A 20,417-nucleotide genomic window follows, 5' to 3' on the forward strand; every position below is an offset into this window, starting at 1 on the left:
TCAGTGTAAAGCACCAGTTGACAGGTGTGGCTTATGCCCCACAGAATTTTCTTTGGTTCCTTTATCCTTTAATGGTTCCCATTCTATTGATTTTGTTTTCCACTTTTCCTCTGAATTACTCATTCAAGAGTTGCAAAATTTCTTCTTGTCAGATGATCTATTCATCTTGTCTGTTTTACTGCCTTTCTCATTCAGAACTCTTCAATCATGTTGCAAGTACTCTGACAGTTGGCACAGTCTTGGCCAATTGAGCTTTTACAATGTATGTGTTTTGGAATCACCTGTATAATGGCTGTTCAAACTACTAGGTGCATTAAAAACTCATTTGAGCTATTTTTCTTCTAGAGAGTGACAAATGCACCCATCACTCGAGTCAGCTATAGATGTTATGCAGATAGGTTTTTCTTTTCATTGCTTGTTAATTATTTTAATTAAAAGTAATAATCTCATTAATTTTTTAACTTTTTCCTCAGTAGAGAGTAAAGCTCTGACCAAAATGCTTTTGTCAGAGTAGCTAAAAGTATAATGGCCCAAAGCAGTGTTTCACTACTAAAATCATTACTAAACTCTAGAAATTGCTGTGTGTGTACTGTTAAGAGGCTAACTGAAGGTTGATTTTTAATTTCTGAAGGTACAAAGACTTTGTAACATGAGTTTACTATTTTCAGCACTGGTCCACCCATTGGCTACAAGGTCCCTCACAATGGGTCAGTGAATGAGGAAGAATAACTAAACTAAAACTGTAGTATTACAAAGGTTAAAATAAGTGAACTTGGCCTGATTTAAATATTGTGCTGTATAATTGTTAATTAATTTATTAAACGTGAGATGTGCAGTACAAGGAATTGAAGAATCAAGCCTGAGAGTAGCAGAGGTGGTTACAGTGTGGTTACTTTGCAAACGTAGTTTGTAGGTGTGATATATGTGGAAATTAATAGGAAATAGTAACTTCTGCATTAGTTATATTTGCTGTTTTGGTTCTAAAATAATTTGATTTTTGTCCACAAAACGTGTTCTTTGTCTCTTGTTTCAATGCTAGCCGTCTCTTTTAAATAGATGAAGATGTTAATAGGTACATTCTAGTACATTATTCTATTACGGTTGCATATCAAGAAGAGATTAAGTTTAAAAATCTAAAATGTGAGTCACGTTATTATGAAGGTGGAGTCAAAAAGTAATCCATTGGAGCAATTAATTATGCCAAACTTTCAAAGCCGGAGTAACTGCAGAATGGTTTTGTTTTCCCATGTTGGTCAGTAGCAAAACTTATGAAGGTGAAGTAAGTTCATAATGTGCCTAATTGGCTTTCTGTTGGAAGCAAACTTCATTACTGTAATTGATGCAAAGTTACTTTAATGTTCAAAAATAGAATTGCAATCATTTGTAACTACTACCAATAGGTAAAACAGGTAGGTTGCACACAACACAGCTGACAATTCCCAAATTGCAGATCTGGAATGTTTCATGTTACAACCTAAAACAGTGCTTCTTAGAAGAAGATTGACTGACTGAAGGTATCTTCATTAAATTTCCCATAAATTATCTTAGTTCTGACAAAATGCGCTTCACTGTAAATAATCATTGTATCCCACTCTTCATAATTGTAATTAAGGATAATATGCAAGTGTATTAAGAATTGTTGAATTGACTTTTCGAACTGAAAATAAGAAATCGGGATTAAGTGATATGTTCAGGTCAAAAATGTTTAGCAGAAAAGGATAACTAAAAGGACTAGGAAGAGGAGCCTCCGGAAAGAGAGTGTAAAGAGAGATGGAATTGGGGTAGATTTCAGCAACTACTTAAAAGAAGAATAGCAAGGGCATTATTTAGGGGAAAAATCTTCTAGCTAAATTAAAAATCTTGCCAGTATATTTTTGTCATTATGAATGAGACATGGGTGTTTTGTGCATATATTTCTCAGAAATAGAGAAGGAAGACATGAACAATGTGATATTCTGACTTAGGAAGTTCCTATCACAGGAGTTACAGGAATAACTGGCACTATGGATGTAGAAATGGTTTGTCATGAGTACAAGGCTATCCATGAAAACTTTTATTTGTAATCCAGATATTGAAATAATAAGGAGCACATAACAGCCAAATCAGATTGCATGGTTATTTGGCAGTATAAGATTCTGCATGTGCTCTTATAATTACATTGAACACTTTTAACATATGTGACTGTCAATCAACTAATGTTGATCTGTTTGAACTTTAACTACAATTTACAGTTGTTTCATAGAATCCCTAAAGTGTAAAAGTGTAATGCCCAAGTCTACAACAACCCTCTGAAGTGCATCCCGCCCAGACTCATCCCCCTACCCTATGTTTCCCACCGCTAACACACCTAACCTACACATCCCCAGGCTCCCACAGCAATTTAGCCTGGCCAACCCACCTAAATTGCACGTCTTTGGACTGTGGGAGGAAACTGGAGCATCCGGTGGAAACCCACACAATCACTAGTAGAATGTACACACTCCACACAGACAGTCGTCCGAGCGTGGAATAGAATTTGGGTCCCTGACTCTGTGGGGCAGCACCGCTAACTACATAGCCACCGTGCTGCCCGGTGTTACCTTCCTAAACAAATAACTCTCTGAACTCTGCTCTCTCTGATTTATATGATAGATATAAATGAATCTCAGACCTAAACTAACTTCTTATCTGTTTAGTCATGCTGCTGTAGAGCAGACTGTGTTTTAAACAGCTAAAGCAAGTATAATATATTAGAAGAGGAATATTTAAATTGCTGTTTTCCCCTTGTTGGAGTGTTTGGATAATGAAAGGAAGTGCAGTGCAAATTTTGAATCTCTTGTGCTTATATGGATCGGAAGACGTCAAAAGGGCATGGAGTTTTTGAGGTGTTTTAAAGCCAGGATAGGTTATTTTGGAGAAATCAGTGCCTTTTCTAAAATTGGGAGGGGAGGGGAAGATATGTTTGGTGGTGGCATCATCATGGAGGATGATCTGTTGATGTAATGGCTGATGGAGTGGAATGTGAGTATAAATAGAATCCTATTGTGATTCTCAGGAGAAGAGGTGAGAGCAGAATGGCAAGAAATGGAATGGACATGTTGGAGAACCTTGTCCACTATCTTTATGGGTGGTGGTGGGAAAGGGAGACCTTCAATGAGGAACAAGGAAAACTGCTTTATGTTTGGGAATCCCCTTGATAACTGATTTGCAATAATTGGATACTGCCTTATAACCACACCCCACCGAATTCTTCTGCCACCTGTTGTGCATCGTGATTAGATGTTACCCAATATGTTGTCATACTATTCCTCCTTTCCCTATCCATATTAGGGCAAGGTAGTGGCATGGATAGAGGATGAGCTGACTGGCAGAAAGCAGAGTAGGGATAAATGGGTCTTTTGCAGGATGACAACCAGTGACTAGTGGAGTTCAGCACGGTTGTGTTAGGACCACAACTACTCACGTTCTACATTTAATGATCTTGACAAAGAAACTGATGGCATTGTTGCTAAGTTTGTTGATGACACAAAGATAAATGGAGGGACAGCTGATTTTGAGGAAACATGAAGGCTGCCGAGGACTTAGGCAGACTAGGAGAGTGAGCAAAGAAGAGGCTGATACAATACAATGTGGTAGGTTATGAACTTTGATAGGAGGAAAAGAGGCATAGACTCTCACAAGGGTCCTCTACTTTTTGTCATTTACATAAATGATTTGGATGTGAGCATAAGAGGTACAGTTAGTAAGTTTGCAGATGACACCAAAATTGGAGGTGTAGTGGACAGCGAAGAGGGTTACCTCAGATTACAGCAGGATCTGGACCAGATGGGCCAATGGGCTGAGAAGTGGCAGATGGAGTTTAATTCAGATAAATGCGAGGTACTGCATTTTGGGAAAGCAAATCTTAGCAGGACTTATACACTTAATGGAAAGGTCCTAGGGAGTGTTGCTGAACAAAGAGACCTTGGAGTGCAGGTTCATAGCTCCTTGAAAGTAGAGTTGCAGGTAGATAGGATAGTGAAGGTGGCGTTTGTTATGCTTTCCTTTATTGGTCAGAGTATCGAGTAAAGAGTTGGGAGATCATGTTGCGGCTGTACAGGACATTGCTTAGGACACTGTTGGAATATTGCTTGCAATTCTGGTCTCCTTCCTATCGGAAAGATATTGAGAAACTTGGAAGTGTTCAGAAAAGATTTTCAAGGCTGTTGCCAGGATTGGAGGATTTGCACTGTAGGGAGAGGCTGAACAGGCTGGGGCTGTTTTCCCTGGAGCATCGGAGGCTGAGGGGTGACCTTATAGAGGTTTACAAAATTATGAGGGGCATGGATAGGGTAAATAGGCAAAGTCTTTTCCCTGGGATCGGGGAGTCCAGAACTAGAGGGCATAGATTTAGGGTGAGAGAGCAAAGATATAAAAGGGATCTACAGGGCAACTTTTTCACGCAGAGGGTGGTACGTGAATGGAATGAGCTGCCAGAGGAACTGGTGGAGGCTGGTACAATTGCAACATTTAAAAGGCATTTGGATGGGTATATGAATAGGAAGGGTTTGGAGGGATATGGGCCAGATTCTGGCAGGTGGGACTAGATTGGGTTGGGATATCTGGTCGGCATGGACGGGTTGGCCCGAAGGGTCTGTTTCCATGCTGTAGATCTCTGTGACTTCATAACTATGAATGAATGGAAGAACAGGCACAATGGGCTAAATGGCCTAATTCTGCTCCCATATTTTATGGTCTTATGGCCTTATCCTTCCCTGTTGCCCTCTGAGAAACTGCACAAAACATTAGGAATGCTATAATTAGGATATATAGTCTGTGCAGTATAAACATATTGAATGAATAGGAACAATAGAGAACAACATCACTGAAAAGGTAAAAACAAACACAAAAGTTGAAATAAAAATGAAGTATTTTTTTTAAAACAGAAGATTATGGAGTGTAAATACTGAAGTCTGGCTGAATCCACGGAGGGAGAAGCAGTTAGACTTTTCATGACAATACCCATGGAAAGGTTATTGCCGTAAATTTTAACTCTGGTCGTACCTGTGGAGAAAGAGACGACGCTGCTGAAAATTTCGAGCAATTTTGTATTCCTATTTTCAACATTTCAGTGATTCATGTTTGTAAGATTATAAGATGATTAGTGATGTTTAAAATTGTGGTAGAATGAGAAAGATTAGCTAGGTACAGATTCTAAAAGGCCAGTCATCCCAGGAATTAATCTGGTAAACCTTCTTTAATTCACTCAATAGATAGGACATTCTTCCTCTGACAAGGAGACCAAAACTGCACACCGTATTCTAGATGTATTCTTACCAATGTCTGTATAGTTGCAGCAAGACATCTCTGCTCCTGTAACTCTCGTTATTTTGCTATGAAGACTACCATTACGATTTGCCGCCTTCACCGCCTGCTGCACTTGCATGCTTGATTTCAACAAGTGGTGCACATCCATGTCTCATTGCATGTACCCCTTTGCCAATCTATTGTCATTTAGATAATTTACCGGTCTGTTTTTTGCTACAAAGATGGGTAACGTCTCATTTATTCACACTGTACTTAATCTGCCTCCTCACAGCATACCCTCCCATCCAGCTTTGTATCACCTGCAAACTTGGAAATATGACTGTAGTTTCCTCATCTAAATGATTAATATATATTATGAATAGCTGGGATCCAAGCACTGATCCTTGCAGTACTAGTCATTGCCTGCCACTTGGAAAAAGACCTATGGTTTCCTGTCTACCAGCCAGTTTGCAATCTATTTCAGTACACAACCTCTTATCGCATGTGCTTTAATTTATCATGCTAATTTTTTATGTGAGACTTTGTCAAAAGTTTTCTGAAAATTTCAAGAAAACCATATCCATTGGTTTCTCCTCCAGCAGACTTGTCAAGCATGACTTCCCCGTCATAAATCCATGCTGACTGATCATCTTACTATCTTACGAAGTACTCGAATGATGGACTGTCGCACTTTGCCCAATCCTAATGTCAGGCTAACCACTCTATAACTTCCAGTTTCCTCTCTATCTTCCTTTTTTAAATATTTGGTTTACATCAGCTACCCCATAATTCATAGGAATTATTCCAGAGTCTATGAACTTTTGGCAGATGACCACTAGCATACCTGTTGTTTCTAGGGCTACTTCCTTAAATATTCTGGAATGAAGCTAATTTGGTCTAGGGGATTTACCTGACTTTAAATCCAATACCAAACACCATTTTCCTACTGGCATTAGACGTTTTAATTCCTCCTTCTCTGTGGCCCTGTGTTCCCCATATCTTTGGGATGTTACTTGTATTATTCTTTGTGAAGACAGAACAAAAGTGTGTAGTTAATTGGTCTATCAATTTTGTTTCCATGATAAACTTTCCCTGTGTTTGTCTTTACTAATCTCTTTTTCTTCACATAGATCTTTGTATGCCTCTGCCCTGGATTTAATACCATCTCTAATTATTTTTGTTAGCTGTGGTCTGACCATTTTTCCGGTTTTACATTTATGCCCGACTGGGAAGAATAACTTCTGCATTTTTCCAACGTGCTCTTTAAAATGTTTGCCATTGCTTATTTGCCGTCATCCCTTTAAATAATAATTCGTAATTTATCATAGCTAGCTAGTACTTTTTTTTTTGTTTAAATTCAGGATACTAGTTGTAGAAACAACTATGTCACACTCCATCTTAATGAAGACTTCTGTCTATTGTGGTCACATTTCTCTCACGGCCCATGCATAACTAGATTGTCAATTATTCCTTCCTTGCTACACAATACTTGGTCAAGAATGGCCTTTCCTCTAGTTGATTCCTCACCATATTGACTTGTAAAACTATACCATATACATTCCAAGATTTCTTTCTCCATTGCGACTGATTTGATCAAGCCACGTGCAGATTGAAGTTGCCCATAATTACAGATGTGCCTTTTATTATTTGCATATCCAATTTTCTTTTAAACCTTCACCAATATAACTACTACAGTTTGGGGGTCTGTGCTCTTTATGCTTTTCAGAAGAGGTATGATGTGAATCTCATGAGATAGTGATGATATCAACTGATGCTCATAATTGCTCTTTGAATATCTTTGCTAATGCCAAAACTTACCTCATTAATATTCACACTTCTATCTTGTTGAAGTCACCAAACTAACTCCTGACAACTTCCTGACAAGGAAACTAGACCATTGTATAGCAGATTCAATCTGGCAATTGCTCTGAGCCACTTTGTTGGCAACCAGCTGCCAACCTCTCAGGGCATGCTGCCTGGGCACCATCCAGACATACACCACATCTACGGATCTTGGCATCTGACATTTTCTAACCTTGAAGAACCCTTGTGACATAGCTCTGTTTATCTTACAGGTTAGTTCTACATTTCAATGCTATATCACAGCTGCACCGGCAACTGTCATTGTCGTGGCACAGCTAGGACGTTCTGCGCTTAGGAATGTGCACTGGATCCAGCTGCATCTCCAAACTCTTCATTTTCTCTCTTCTAGCTCACTCACTCTGAGCCTAACTGAATACTCACTCACAGCGTTCCTGCCCTGCATTATTTTGCCTTGTCTTTCTGCACTTATCCACTTTAGCCAAAGATACATATTACTGCTCATATTACTGCTGTCTTACCTTGCCATTGATTGCAGACATAGAACCAGGAAACTTGTCATTGTTGTCAGCAAGCCTCAGTCAAGTGAAGTGGGATGACCTTCACTAAAGGGCATTCATGTAAGGGCAGCCAGTCCAGACCTAGCTTGGGGCACATTGGTGGGGATCCTCCTTCCAGAACAGATGAGGAGCTGAAATAATGGGCAGTATAACTCCCCTCTTGGCTTCTTCAGTCATTATTGAGGGCCGTTTACCTCTGAAATGAGAGAGAGAAAGTGGTATTATGGAAGTCAAAAGTGGATGACATCACTATTACTATTGGTGCAGGTGAAGAAGTGCCTGGGGCAAATGAGTAGGCAGTGCAGAGGGTTAATGGTATTAGAGTGAGAGTGAATGGGGAAGGTGTTACAGGTGAGAATGATAGAGCATGAGCCTTGATGAAAGATGGGAAAATAACAGAAATAGAGAGAGTGTGAGATGTTGGATAGAAGATGGTGGGCCTTACTCTGATGAAGCGACGAAGGACATTGACCTTCTTCCTATATTGTTATGCATTCCACAAAATGGTTGAGATTGCTTTAACTCAGGAGGCAACCTCAGACCAGGGTGGTATTGTGTGGTGCCATGGCTTCCACTGTTGGTCCTGAAAGAAGTGGCAGTTCAGCGTTGGAACCAAATGGTCCAGAAGGATCTCCAAAACTCTGGATGCAAAGTGTATTGCTGTAATGTAACATTTTTAATGTTAATTTCTCGATTCTGTAACTAAGGATTGTACCTATTCACTTAAGGTGGTGCATTGTTATACCGTAACTAATCTTGTAATTGAAGAAGCTGCACCTAGGTACCTTTGTAGCTAAGATGATGCTGTAAGTGGCAACTTATAAACTTTTCACTGTACTGATTTTGAGTACATGCGAACAACAAAGCCTAACTTGAATTTTAATTCTAAGTGGGAAGCCAGTTTCCCACTGCCTGTCACATGGGCAAATGTCAGAAACTGTGCTAGGCACCTGTAGACTGACTATGCTTAACCAGCACAGAACTGATTTTTAAAAGATGGTACCAGTACAAGGGATGCCAGTGAATTGCAGATAACCACGAAGTGGCATGTTTTTATGGGAATGACATATGGTAAAATGGGGTGAAAATTTGGACATGAGAGATTCCTTAGAGACATAGTAGGTCAGTTTGCTAAGATTTGGCATGAGAATCTGCTAGGTCTTGAAATGTAACTCCCTCCCTTCAAAAAACTTGACACAACTGAGTAAGCCAAAAAAATCCCAAAGATTTTGACCTTTATTTCTATCCCTTTTACTTGATTCCCTTTCCTCTCATAAAGCTTTTGTCCAATCAATGCTCTGCCATATAGTTGCTGTTTGACTTCATTACAATTTTTGAACTTTTTTCCGTACATGCAATCTTACAAGAAATTAACCTTTTGAGTGAGTGGTTTCTGGCTACCTAGACTCTAAACTGTGGAATCCCCTCCCTTCTATCTCTATGCCTCTCCATGTACACTATTCCTTTAAGGTACACCTCAACACTTGCCTTTTTGAATCAGCTTTTAATTATCAATCTTAATATCTTAATTTGCTTGGTTTGATATTAACCTTCTTGGTAATACTTCTGTGAAGCATCATGTGACATTTTACAATAAGGGCAATGTATAAATGCAAGTTGTTGGTGCATGACGTGATTTCATGGGGAAAGGAGCGACTAGTGATTGCAAGTTGCACATTTTGGGTTGATGATTGTTGAGAAAATGGGGTCTTAACCTGTCCCTATCCATTTCCTCCACAGGTGTTCAAGTTTCATCCTATCCCCTATTTCCCATTATTACTATTATCCTTTCACCTTCTTACGACCAAATCTTCCATCTTATTTGCAGTTTCCTACTTTAACTTATTGTTGACCCAGTCAACAACAGTGTCATTCAACACCACCCACCCCCCTTCCCCAAAAATAAAAAAAAACCTGCCCATCTACTTTCACTCACTTCTGTTAAGGATGGATGCCAAAGCTTGTGGCCCTTTGCCTTAAATAATTGTCCTCCTGAATTGAAGAAACAATCTGCCTTGCCTATCATTCTCTGTATTTGTGACTCCCCCTCCCCATCTCTCTGTCTCTCTCTCTTTCTCTCACATTCTGATTAACATTTGTTTTTTTCTCAAACATGAAGATAAACATTAAAAAAAAATCTGATTATTTGTTTATAAATTGATCAATTTGTGGAGCAGAAGAAATATGTCATGAGGTGCAATCCTCTACAAATTGCTTGGTGATTTATGTCTCTGCTGTTAATATTGACAAAACTGAACAAGTTACCATCTTGTAGTAAGCCTTACCATTAACTTTATGGTGTGTCATGTAATGGCTGGATTTATGATGTTAATGCAAATTCATCTCTCCTCAGTCATTTAAAGCTGGTAATTAATGTCATAAGAATCCTGCTTGTGAAGTGATTCATCGTTGAGAACATGGCATGCAACCTTGAATCCTAGGATTCTCAACTCTTGACAGTCAGCATTATTATTGCAGAAAATAACAATTTGCATTAATATGAATAATTTAAGACATGATTTGTTATGTTTAGCATGATTGAAAGTAAAAAAAGGTGTCTATGGACCTATAATTCACAAGCACTACACTAGGGCTTTCCTCATGTCACTTCTGATTCTATTGTTGATTAATTGATAGAGATTGATTATTATGGTTAGTCAATAGCTCCATTATCATTGTAGCATGCATCAATCAGGACGGTAGAAGAACTATAATTGCAAAGCTTTGTTGGTATTGAAAATCTGAAATACAAATGATCAGAATGTGCAGAGTTTTCTGTTTTTCACTGAGAATTATATATAGTTTTTTCTATGTTCCTATAAATGCATCTCCACTGCTAATAATGATGAATGGTGGCTGCTGATTCTGTACTTCAAGAACATTTATAAATTTTGCTCACCCACACTGTCATTTGATCACTAACTTCTCAACAATCAATATAATGAGTCTACATAGCTGTGTTGCAATATCCTTTTCTTCTGTTTGCTCTTTTTTAATTGTTTCTTTATTTTCCTTTGTCTATTTCATTTCTGAATGTTTTCTGTATTTAATTTGACTCAAACTCTGACATTTTACTTTGCTGTTATTTAATAGTTTCTTCCTGTACCACCACCTTTAATAGATTCAGAAAATAGATAACGGGCATGATGTTCATGAGGTCCCATAAGCAGCAGTGCACTATCATTGTTCAGACATTGAGCAATTTTCAGTGCAATTATAATGCGGCGTGAACAGTAAGATTTAAGAAGATCAATAAATGTCTGAGTTGCAGCACTGCTATAATTTCTTGCCTGCAAGAATACTTGAAACAGAATTCCGGCTGACCTATCTGTTATCTGTCTCCAGCTGCCACTCCTACTGAAAGTCATTTGGAACATGAGCACCTCCCATTGTGCAGACATGTTTTTACTTTAATTATTTCATGAGATGTGGGTATCACTGATTTAGCCTGCATTTATTGCCCATTCCTAATTGCCATGGAGAAAGTGGTGTGCTGTCTTCTTGAACTTGTGTGTCTTTGAGTTGTAGAGACACCCACAGTGCTCTAGGGATTAAATTCCAAGAATTTGACTCAGTAGCAGTGAAGAAATAGCATGTGACTCGCAGAAAAAAAACCTGCAGGTGGAGATATTCCTATACATTTTCTACCCTTCTTGATAATAGATGTTGATGTTGAAGACGCCTTGGTGTTTTACTACATGTATCTTGTAGATGGTACACATTGCTGTCATTGATGAAGAGAGTGAATTTTGAAAGTGGCATTGGGATGACATTCAAGTGAGCTTCTTTATCCTTGATGGTATCAAGCTGCTTAAGTGTTGGAGCTGCAGCCATCCAAACAATTGAGATTATTGCACCACACTCCTTTATAGACCCTCAGGAGAGAATGGCTGAGTTACTTGCCGATTTCACAGCCCCTCACCTGCTGCTGTAGCCACAGTATTTTCTAGTCACAGGCTGGTCAAGTTCAGGTTCTGGACAATGTTAATCTTTGGGATATCGATAATGGGAAATCTAGTGATAGTAATGCCACTGAATGTCAAGGGGTGATAGTTAGATTCTCAAGAGAATGTTATTGTCTGGTATGTATGGCGCAAATATTACTTGGCACTTATCAACCCAATCCTTTGATGTTTGCCAGGTTTTGCTACGTTTGGGCACAGTTTACTCCAGTATCTGAGGAGTGTGCTGAGCATTGTGCAATCATTAACAAACATCTCCACTTCTGACCTTGTGATGAATGGAAGGTCATTGATGAAACAATTAAAGATGGTTGGGCTTGGGGCACACACCTGCACCATCAAACCAACACCTGTTTGCTGAGTGTTAACAAACTAGGAAGCTCTGCCTTCCAGAGGATTGCTGCATTTGTAATTTTGTCCTGCCAGGGTAAACTCATTATGTGCCGCAACCAACAAAAACTAGAATTATGGATCTGTACTTATTTATGATTAGTTTATTTATGTTTAACAGCCATACAACAAGGTGCTGAGAACACGGCCGTATAAGCAATCAAGGATCATCCTCACATTATTTCATGTGCATTAATTGAACTGGTCAAAAGTTAGTAGTTGCATTCCCTATACACATACCAAATTCTCTATTAACGGACAAATTGTCAGCCTGAAGTTAGGAGATTTTGGTAACCACTTCCAGTGGTGTTTTTCATCTGGAGTGGAAGTACAACATCTTGTCTCATGACAATTTTCTTGTTGCTGAATGTCTTGAACTAGAATTTGACGTAAATGCACAATACCTTCTATATAAATATTTTGCCTCAGGATGACAGAAGTTTCCTACAGCCGAAGGATTTTTAACAATATTATTAAAACAACAATAAAGCCCAAATGGTGTGAGAGTCATTAGTTTCCACTTGTGTGGAAGATTTTTTTTATCATATCATGTTTTGTCATTAAGCAGTTGTAAGTTGAAGCTTTTAATATGTCTGTAAATAATAGCATTGTTCAATCTAATTTAATATTTTGCTGTAGAGCTACACATTCATGAATCAGGAACAATTACAGATTATAGTAGGAAAACTGGATCCTAGCCAACCAAAGGAGGTAACTTTTATTTTTGTAACTTTTTATTCAACTGTGAAACTTTTGAGTACTTTTCTGTTGTAGCAGGTAGAGATAACTTGCATAAATTTAAGAGGAAAGAATAGCCAAGTAAACAGTTGAATGAGATTTTGGAGAAGATTTGCAGCTCAGGTTGTGGATTAAGTTGTAAATTTTGCTCACTAAGTTGGTAGATTTGTCACCATGCTAAGTAACATAATCAATGAGCCTCCAGTGAAGCATTGGTGTTCTGCCCCGCTTGCTATTTATCTGTTGCGGTTTGTTGTGGTAAATGTTATCATTTCCGGTTCTCTTTCTGAGAGGTTGATAAATGGTGTCCAATGGTATATGTTTGTTAATGTGCGTATCATTGTTTAGCGTGTCCCAGGATGGATGAATATCAGAGGATCTATTCATGAACAATGGATACCCGATAAGCGCAGTCTGCTGATTCCAGCACAACAGACCTAAACAAGAAGACACAACATACCTAGAGACTCTAGCCACCCTACAATACATTCAAGACATCTCAGAGATGACGACAGACCATAATGCCCAGAGGAGATTTTGGTAACCACTTCCACTGGTGTTTTTCATCTGGAGTGGAAGTACAACATCTTGTCTCATGACAATTTTCTTGTTGCTGAATGTCTTGAACTAGAATTTGACGTAAATGCACAATACCTTCTATATAAATATATATAGGCATCATGGTAGCCCACAAACCCACCGGCACACTGAAACTGCTCCTGATGAGTTTAAAGGACCTCATACCAACAACCAGCAGAATGAACATCATATACAAAATACCCTTCAAGGACTGCAACAAACATTAAATTGGACATTAGGGGAGGAAGACTGCCACCAGGATTTATGAGCACCAACTAGCCACCAAAAGACATGACCAACTATCACTGCTTCCATACACACAGATGAAAAGGGACACCAGTTCGACTGGGGCAATACATCCATCCTGGGGCACGTTAAACAAAAACATGCCCAGGAATTCCTGGGAACTTGCAAACAAATCTGAACTCCATAAACATATTGATTTGAACCCCATTTACCAACCTCTCGGAAACAGAACCAGAAATAATATCACCTACGACAACAAACTGAGACAGATAAATAACAAGCGGGGCAGAACACCAATGCTTCATCGGAGGCTCACTGATTATGTTACCTAGCATGGTGATGAAATGTCTGAGAACAAATCTATCAGCTCAAATTACAACCCAAACAGTTGAATTTTATAGCTCTGAGAAAAGCTCCTTTTTCTTAGCAAGCTTCCTCTATTTCCCATCTGAATTATCTGTTAGGCTATTTTCACAGCCTTTTAGTTGCCCATCTAAGCATATGCAACTCTATTCTCGGGGGGGGAAAAAACCCAAATACCTGCTTGAGATCCGAAACAAAAACTGAAATTTCTGAAAAATACACAGCAGGTCTGGCAGTATCTGTGGAGAGAAGGCAGAGTTAATGTTTGAGGACTAGTGACACTACTTCAGAACTGATTTTGTTTATATTCAAGGAGATCCTAAGAATTTAAACAATGATATATACAGTATTTTAAATGTTGATTAACTTTTGTCTTTAATGGTTAGATTTTCTAATACATTTTTATCTTATTAAAAATTGATTAATTGATCGAATTTCCTTTTTTCAAGATTCGTCGGGAGGCTTTGCAGTCTCTTTGTTGTGCTCCTCCATCTGATGTGTTGAACTGTGAATGCTGGATTACTCTCCGCAAACACCTTGTTACAGCTCTTTCAGATCCAGACCCTATATTAAGTGTAATTAAAAATAAATTCCAATTTACTAAGTATTGATAAGTAATTATTTGATTTAATAATACATTAAGACTTTAGAGTTAAACCTTTGCATATGTTGACCTATAACTCTGTAATGCATTTGCTAAGTTGATTTGGAATCTATTAGGGATGTAGCCCTCCTGATTTTCAGAAGGAAATGAACATCCCTGGCTACACTTCCTTATATTCATAATGTATCCTTCCATAGATTTACTCTAGGGTGACAAAAGTTTGTTTCACTGCTTATTGCGAGAAATGATTTTGTATTGCAACTTGCTATTCAAAACACATTTTATTTGTCAAGAAACAAATACGCATCTCGAATCACTCCTATTGAACCATGTACTGAATTTCTCAATATAATTTCTCAATAGCTCAGCTTTTAATTGTCCAATGCTGTAAATTTTCATGTTTTATTTGTTATTACTGATGATACGTAAGGTTTCTGGACACATAATAGTGGTGGAAACGTTAGGAATTTAAAAATGATGCACCATATTCATTTTATTTAGGATAGAAGCCTACGATTCTATGCAAAAACATTTTCTTCTTCAACGTTCAGTGCTACGAGAGAAACCTACACAAGTTTGGGTATGGATTAAAAATCACTTGCATGTTAAACTTTTCAAAATTTTTGTACATTTTCAAATTTAAATCTGTTCTTTTAGGATTATATGAAGCAGTGAAATCTGATGGCAAATGAAATAGTACTTGAAATTGCAAGACCAACAAGCATTCAAAGCTGACATCCTGAAAAGAAAATGTCAATCTTTTTAACCATTTGATCAGAGCTTAGAAACTTCAGATAGCTGCTAAAATGGGAAATAGAGAGCAGCAGAAAGAGGGGTTGACCTAGATGCAGTAAGATGACTGTAGTAGTGGAAGTGTGAGGATAATGCACAACAGGTTAAATGTGGCTTATCATGACAATAGAATCCTGGCAGGAGTTGCTACAAGCAGCAGTAGATAAGAATGTGTCTTGTTGGCAGTATTTCCAAAAACAAAACTGTATTAATTATATCTAAACCCATGACGGTGAATTCTGTTGAGTAGAGGTAAAATGAGGTCCAGTTGAATGTTAAGAGGCTAATAGAATTCTAACACGAAAGTGGGATCACTTACTGCCCATTTGATATGAATAACTTACAATATTTATATTTTTCACTTTGATTTTTTCCAATTTTGATTTATTTTGCACAATTAATTTTGGATGTTTGTAATTTTAAAAGTATTTTGGTATTTTTGACACTGGTCTTTATGTAAAAAGAAATGGGTAAATGAGATTGAAGTTATCACAGTGTAATAAAATAATACACTTACTGCTTTAATGAGGAAAAAAATTGATGCAATTATACATTGTGACATTAGGTTTTAGTTGCATTGGTGGCAGTAATGACTTGCCATATTTGAGTGGGTGTTTGATTTAGAACTGTCACATAATTTGTTTTCAGTTAGAGCAGGGTATTTCAGTAACATTCCAGTTGTAGGATCATCCAGTTATATAGGAGAAAGTGAGGACTGCAGATGATGGAGATCAGAGCTGAAAAATGTGTTGCTAGAAAAGCGCAGCAAGTCAGGCAGCATCCAAGGAGCAGGAGAATCGATGTTTCGGGCATAAGCCCTTCTCCAGGAGTGAGGAGGGTGTCCCAAGCAGGCCAAGATAAAAGGTAGGGAGGAGGGACTTGGGGGAGGGGCGTTGGGAATGCGATAGATGGAAGGAGGTTAAGATGAGGGTGATAGGCCGGAGAGGGGGTGGAGGCGGAGAGGTCGGGAAGAAGATTGTAGGTCAAGAAGACGGTGCTGAGTCCGAGGGTTGGGACTGAGATAAGGTGGGGGGAGGGGAAATGAGGAAGCTGGAGAAATCTGCATCATCCCTTGTGGTTGGAGGGTTCCTAGGCGGAAGATGAGGTGCTCTTCCTCCAGGCGTCGTGTTGCCATGGTCTGGCAATGATCTGAATGTCCTTGGCGGAGTGGGAGGGGGGAGTTAGTGTTCAGCCACGGGGCGGTTGGGTTGGTTGTTGCGGGTGTCCCAGAGGTGTTCTCTGAAACGTTCTGCAAGTAGGTGGCCTGTCTCTCCAATGTAGAGGAGGTCACACCAGGTGCAGCGGATGCAGTAAATGATATGTGTGGAGGTGCAAGTGAATTTGTGACGGATATGGAAGGATACCTTGGGGCCTTGGAGGGAAGTGAGGGGGAGGTGTGGGCGCATGTTTTGCATTTCTTGGGGTTGCAGGGGAAGGTGCCGGGAGTGGAGGTTGGGTTGGTGGAGGGTGTGGACCTGACGAGGGAGTCGCGGAGGGAGTGGTCTTTCCGGAATGCTGATAGGGGAGGGGAGGGAAATATATCCTTGGTGGTGGGGTCTGTTTGGAGCTGGCGGAAATGACGAAGGATGATACGATGTATCTGGAGGTTGGTGGGGTGGTAGGTGAGGACCAGTGGGGTTCTGTCCTGGTGGCGATTGGAGGCGTGGGGTTCAAGGGTGGAGGAACGGGAAGTGGAGGAGATGTGGTGGAGAGCATCGTCTGAGGGGAAATTGTGGTCTTTGAAGAAGGAGGCCATTTGGGTTGTTCGGTATTGGAATTGGACCTCGTGGGAGCAGATGCGGTGGAGGCGAAGGAATTGGGAATATGGGATGGTGTTTTTACAGGGGGCAGGGTGGGAGGAGGTGTAATCTAGGTAGCTATGGGAGTCGGTCGCCCGAGATAGAAATGGAGAGGTCTAGGAAGGGGAGGGAGGAGTCTGAGACGGTCCAGGTAAACTTGAGGTCGGGGTGGAAGGTGTTAGTAAAGTGGATGAACTGTTCAACCTCCTCGTTGGAGCACAAGGTAGCGCCGATACAGTCATTGATGTAGCGGAGGAAAAGGTGGGGGATGGTGCTAGTGTAGCTGCACAAGATGGACTGTTCCACATATCCGACGAAGAGGCAGGCATAGCTGGGGCCCATGCGGGTGGCCATGGCTACTCCCTTTGGTTTGGAGGAAGTGGGAGGATTGGAATGGGAAGTTGTTCAGAGTGAGGACCAGTTCAGTCAGTCGAAGGAGGGTGTCAGTGGAAGGGTACTGGTAGGTACGGCGGGAAAGGAAGAAGCGGAGGGCTTTGAGGCCTTTGTGATGGGGGATGGAGGTGTATAGGGACTGGATGTCCATGGTGAAGATAAAGCTTTGGGGGCCAGGGAAATGAAAATCATGGAGGAAGTGGAGGGCGTGGGTGGTGTCCCGAACGTAGGTGGGGAGTTCTTGGACTAAAGGGGACAGGACCGTGTCGAGGTATGCAGAGATGAGTTCAGTGTGGCAGGAGCAGGCTGAGACAATAGGTCGGTCAGGGCAGTCAGGTTTGTGGATTTTGGGCAGGAGGTAAAAACGGGCAGTGCGGGGTTGTGCGACTGAGGTTGGAAGCGGTGGATGGGAGATCCCCCTAGGTGATGAGGTTATGGATGGTCTGGGAGATGATGGTTTGGTGGTGGGAGGTGGGGTCATGGTCAAGGGGGCAGTAGGAGGAGGTGTCCGCGAGCTGGCATTTAGCCTCCGTAATGTAAAGATCGGTGTGCCAAACAACCACTGCGCCTCCCTTGTCTGCCGGTTTGATCGTGAGGTTGAGGTTGGAGCGGAGGGAGTGGAGAGCTGCACGTTGTGAGGGTGAGGGGTTGGAGTGGGTGAGACGGGTGGACAGGTTGAGGCCGACCTCAAATTTACCTGGACCGTCTCAGACTCCTCCCTCCCCTTCCTAGATCTCTTCATTTCTATCTCGGGCGACCGACTCAACACGGACATTTACTATAAACCGACCGACTCGCACAGCTACCTAGATTACACCACCTCCCACCCTGCCCCCTTTAGAAACGCCATCCCATATTCCCAATTCCTTCGCCTCCGCCATATCTGCTCCCAGGAGGACCAATTCCAATACCGAACAACCCAGATGGCCGCCTCCTTCAAAGACCGCAATTTCCCCTCAGACATGGTTGACGATGATCACCACCGCATCTCCTCCACTTTCCGCTCCTCTGCCCTTGAACCCAGCGCCTCCAATCGCCACCAGGACAGAACTCCACTGGTCCTCACCTACCACCCCATTAACCTCCAGTTACATCGTATCATCCTTCGTCACTTCGTCGTCCCAGACCCCACCACCAAGGATATATTTCCCTCCCCTCCCCTATCAGTGTTCCGGAAAGACCACACCCTCCTCGTCAGGTCCACACTGCCCACCAACCCAACCTCCACACCCGCCAGCTTCCCCTGCAACCGCAAGAACCGCAAAACATGCGCCCACACCTCTTCTCTCCCCCCCCCCCCCCCCTCACTTCCCTCCAAGGCTCCAAGGGATCCTTCCATATCCGTCACAAATTCACCTGCACCTCCACACACCATTTACTGCATCCGCTGCACCCGGTGTGGCCTCCTCTACATTGGGGAGACAGGCCGCCTACTTGCGGAACGTTTCAGCGAACACCTCTGGGACACCCGCACCAACCAACCCAACCACCCCGTGGCTGAACACTTTAACTCCCCCTTCCACTCCACCAAGGACATGCAGATCCTTGGCCTCCTCCATCGCCAGACCATGGTAACACGACGCCTGGAGGAAGAGCGCCTCATCTTCCGCCTAGGAACCCCCCAACCACATTGGAGGTATGCAGATTTCTCCAGCTTCCTCATTTCCCCTCCCCCCACCTTATCTCAGTCCCAACTCTCGGACTCAGCACCACCTTCTTGACCTGCAATCTTCTTCCCGACCTCTCCGCCCCCACCCCCTCTCCGTCCTATCACCCTCACCTTAACCTCCTTCCACCTTAACCTCCTTCCACCTATCGCATTCCCAACGCCCCTCCTTCAAGTCCCTCCTCCCTACCTTTTATCTTAGCCTGCTTGGGACACCCTCCTCATTGCTGAAGAAGGGCTTATGCCCGAAATGTTGATTCTCCTGCTCCTTGGATGCTGCCTGACCTGCTGTGCTTTTCCAGCAACACATTTTTCATCCAGTTATATAGCATGGAAATGACTCAACAGTCCAAATTGTCCATGCCGACCAGATATTCTAATTTGAGCTAGTCCCAAATGCCAGCATTTGGCCCATATCCCTCTAAACCCTTCTTATTCATGTACCCATCCCAATGCCTTTTTAAATGTTGCAATTGTACTCACCTCCATCACTTCCTCTCGCAGCTCATTCCATGCACACCCCATCCTCTGCGTGAAAAGTTTACCCCTCAGGTCCTTTGTTAGTCTTTCCCCGTTCCCCTTAAACCTATGTCCTCTTGTTCTGGACTCCCTTACCCTGGAAAAAAGACCTTGGCTGTTCACCATATCCGTGCCCCTCATGATTTTATAAACCTCTAAATACATCCCTCAACCTACAACCCTGTAGGGGGGTAAAAAACCCCAGCCTATTCAGGCTCTGTCCTCAAACCCTCCAATCCCCGCACCATCCTTGTAAGTCTTTTCTGAACCCTTTACATTTAACAGCATCCATTCCTACAGCATCGGACCAGAATTGAACGCAGTATTCTAAAAGTAGCCTCACCAATGTCCTGTACTGCTTCAACATGATGTTCCAAATCCTATAATCAATGCACTGACCACTAAAATGTGCCAAGCACTTTCTTCACCATCCTGTCTACCTGCGACTTCACTTTCAAGGAACTATGTACCTACACCACTAGGTCTCTTTGTTTAACAACGTTTCCTGGGGCCCCTACCATTAACTGTATAAGTCCTTAGCAAAATACAACACCCCACATTTATCTAAATTAAACTCCATCTACCATTCCTCAGCCCATTGCCCATTTGATCAAGGTCCCATTGTACTCTGCGATAAACTTCACTGTCCACCAAACCACTAAATTTTGGTGTCAAATCATTTTTATATATATGATGAAAAACAGTGGACCAAGCGCTGAT

The 20,417-nt window shown here is 41.4% G+C and overlaps 1 protein-coding gene across 4 annotated transcripts in view; it reads left to right on the plus strand.

The window, feature by feature from the left end:
• The window catches only part of tbc1d32 (TBC1 domain family, member 32), a 245,760-nt gene that overhangs the window by 42,500 nt on the left and 182,843 nt on the right, over positions 1-20,417 (plus strand). For all 4 annotated transcript variants that reach the window (XR_015753686.1, XM_043684303.2, XM_043684307.2 and 1 more), the window contains exons 5-7: positions 12,638-12,709; positions 14,374-14,499; positions 15,030-15,108. Coding sequence is in view for 3 of the 4 variants with exons in the window: in XM_043684303.2 (XP_043540238.2) it covers positions 12,638-12,709; positions 14,374-14,499; positions 15,030-15,108 (277 nt within the window). In the remaining variant the exon portion in view is untranslated. The remainder of the gene's footprint in view (positions 1-12,637; positions 12,710-14,373; positions 14,500-15,029; positions 15,109-20,417) is intronic.

The sequence above is a fragment of the Chiloscyllium plagiosum genome, unplaced genomic scaffold (genome assembly GCF_037043375.1).
Source record: "Chiloscyllium plagiosum isolate Xiang-an unplaced genomic scaffold, Cpla_swu_hap1 HiC_scaffold_3, whole genome shotgun sequence".
Classification (NCBI taxonomy): Eukaryota; Metazoa; Chordata; class Chondrichthyes; order Orectolobiformes; family Hemiscylliidae; genus Chiloscyllium; species Chiloscyllium plagiosum.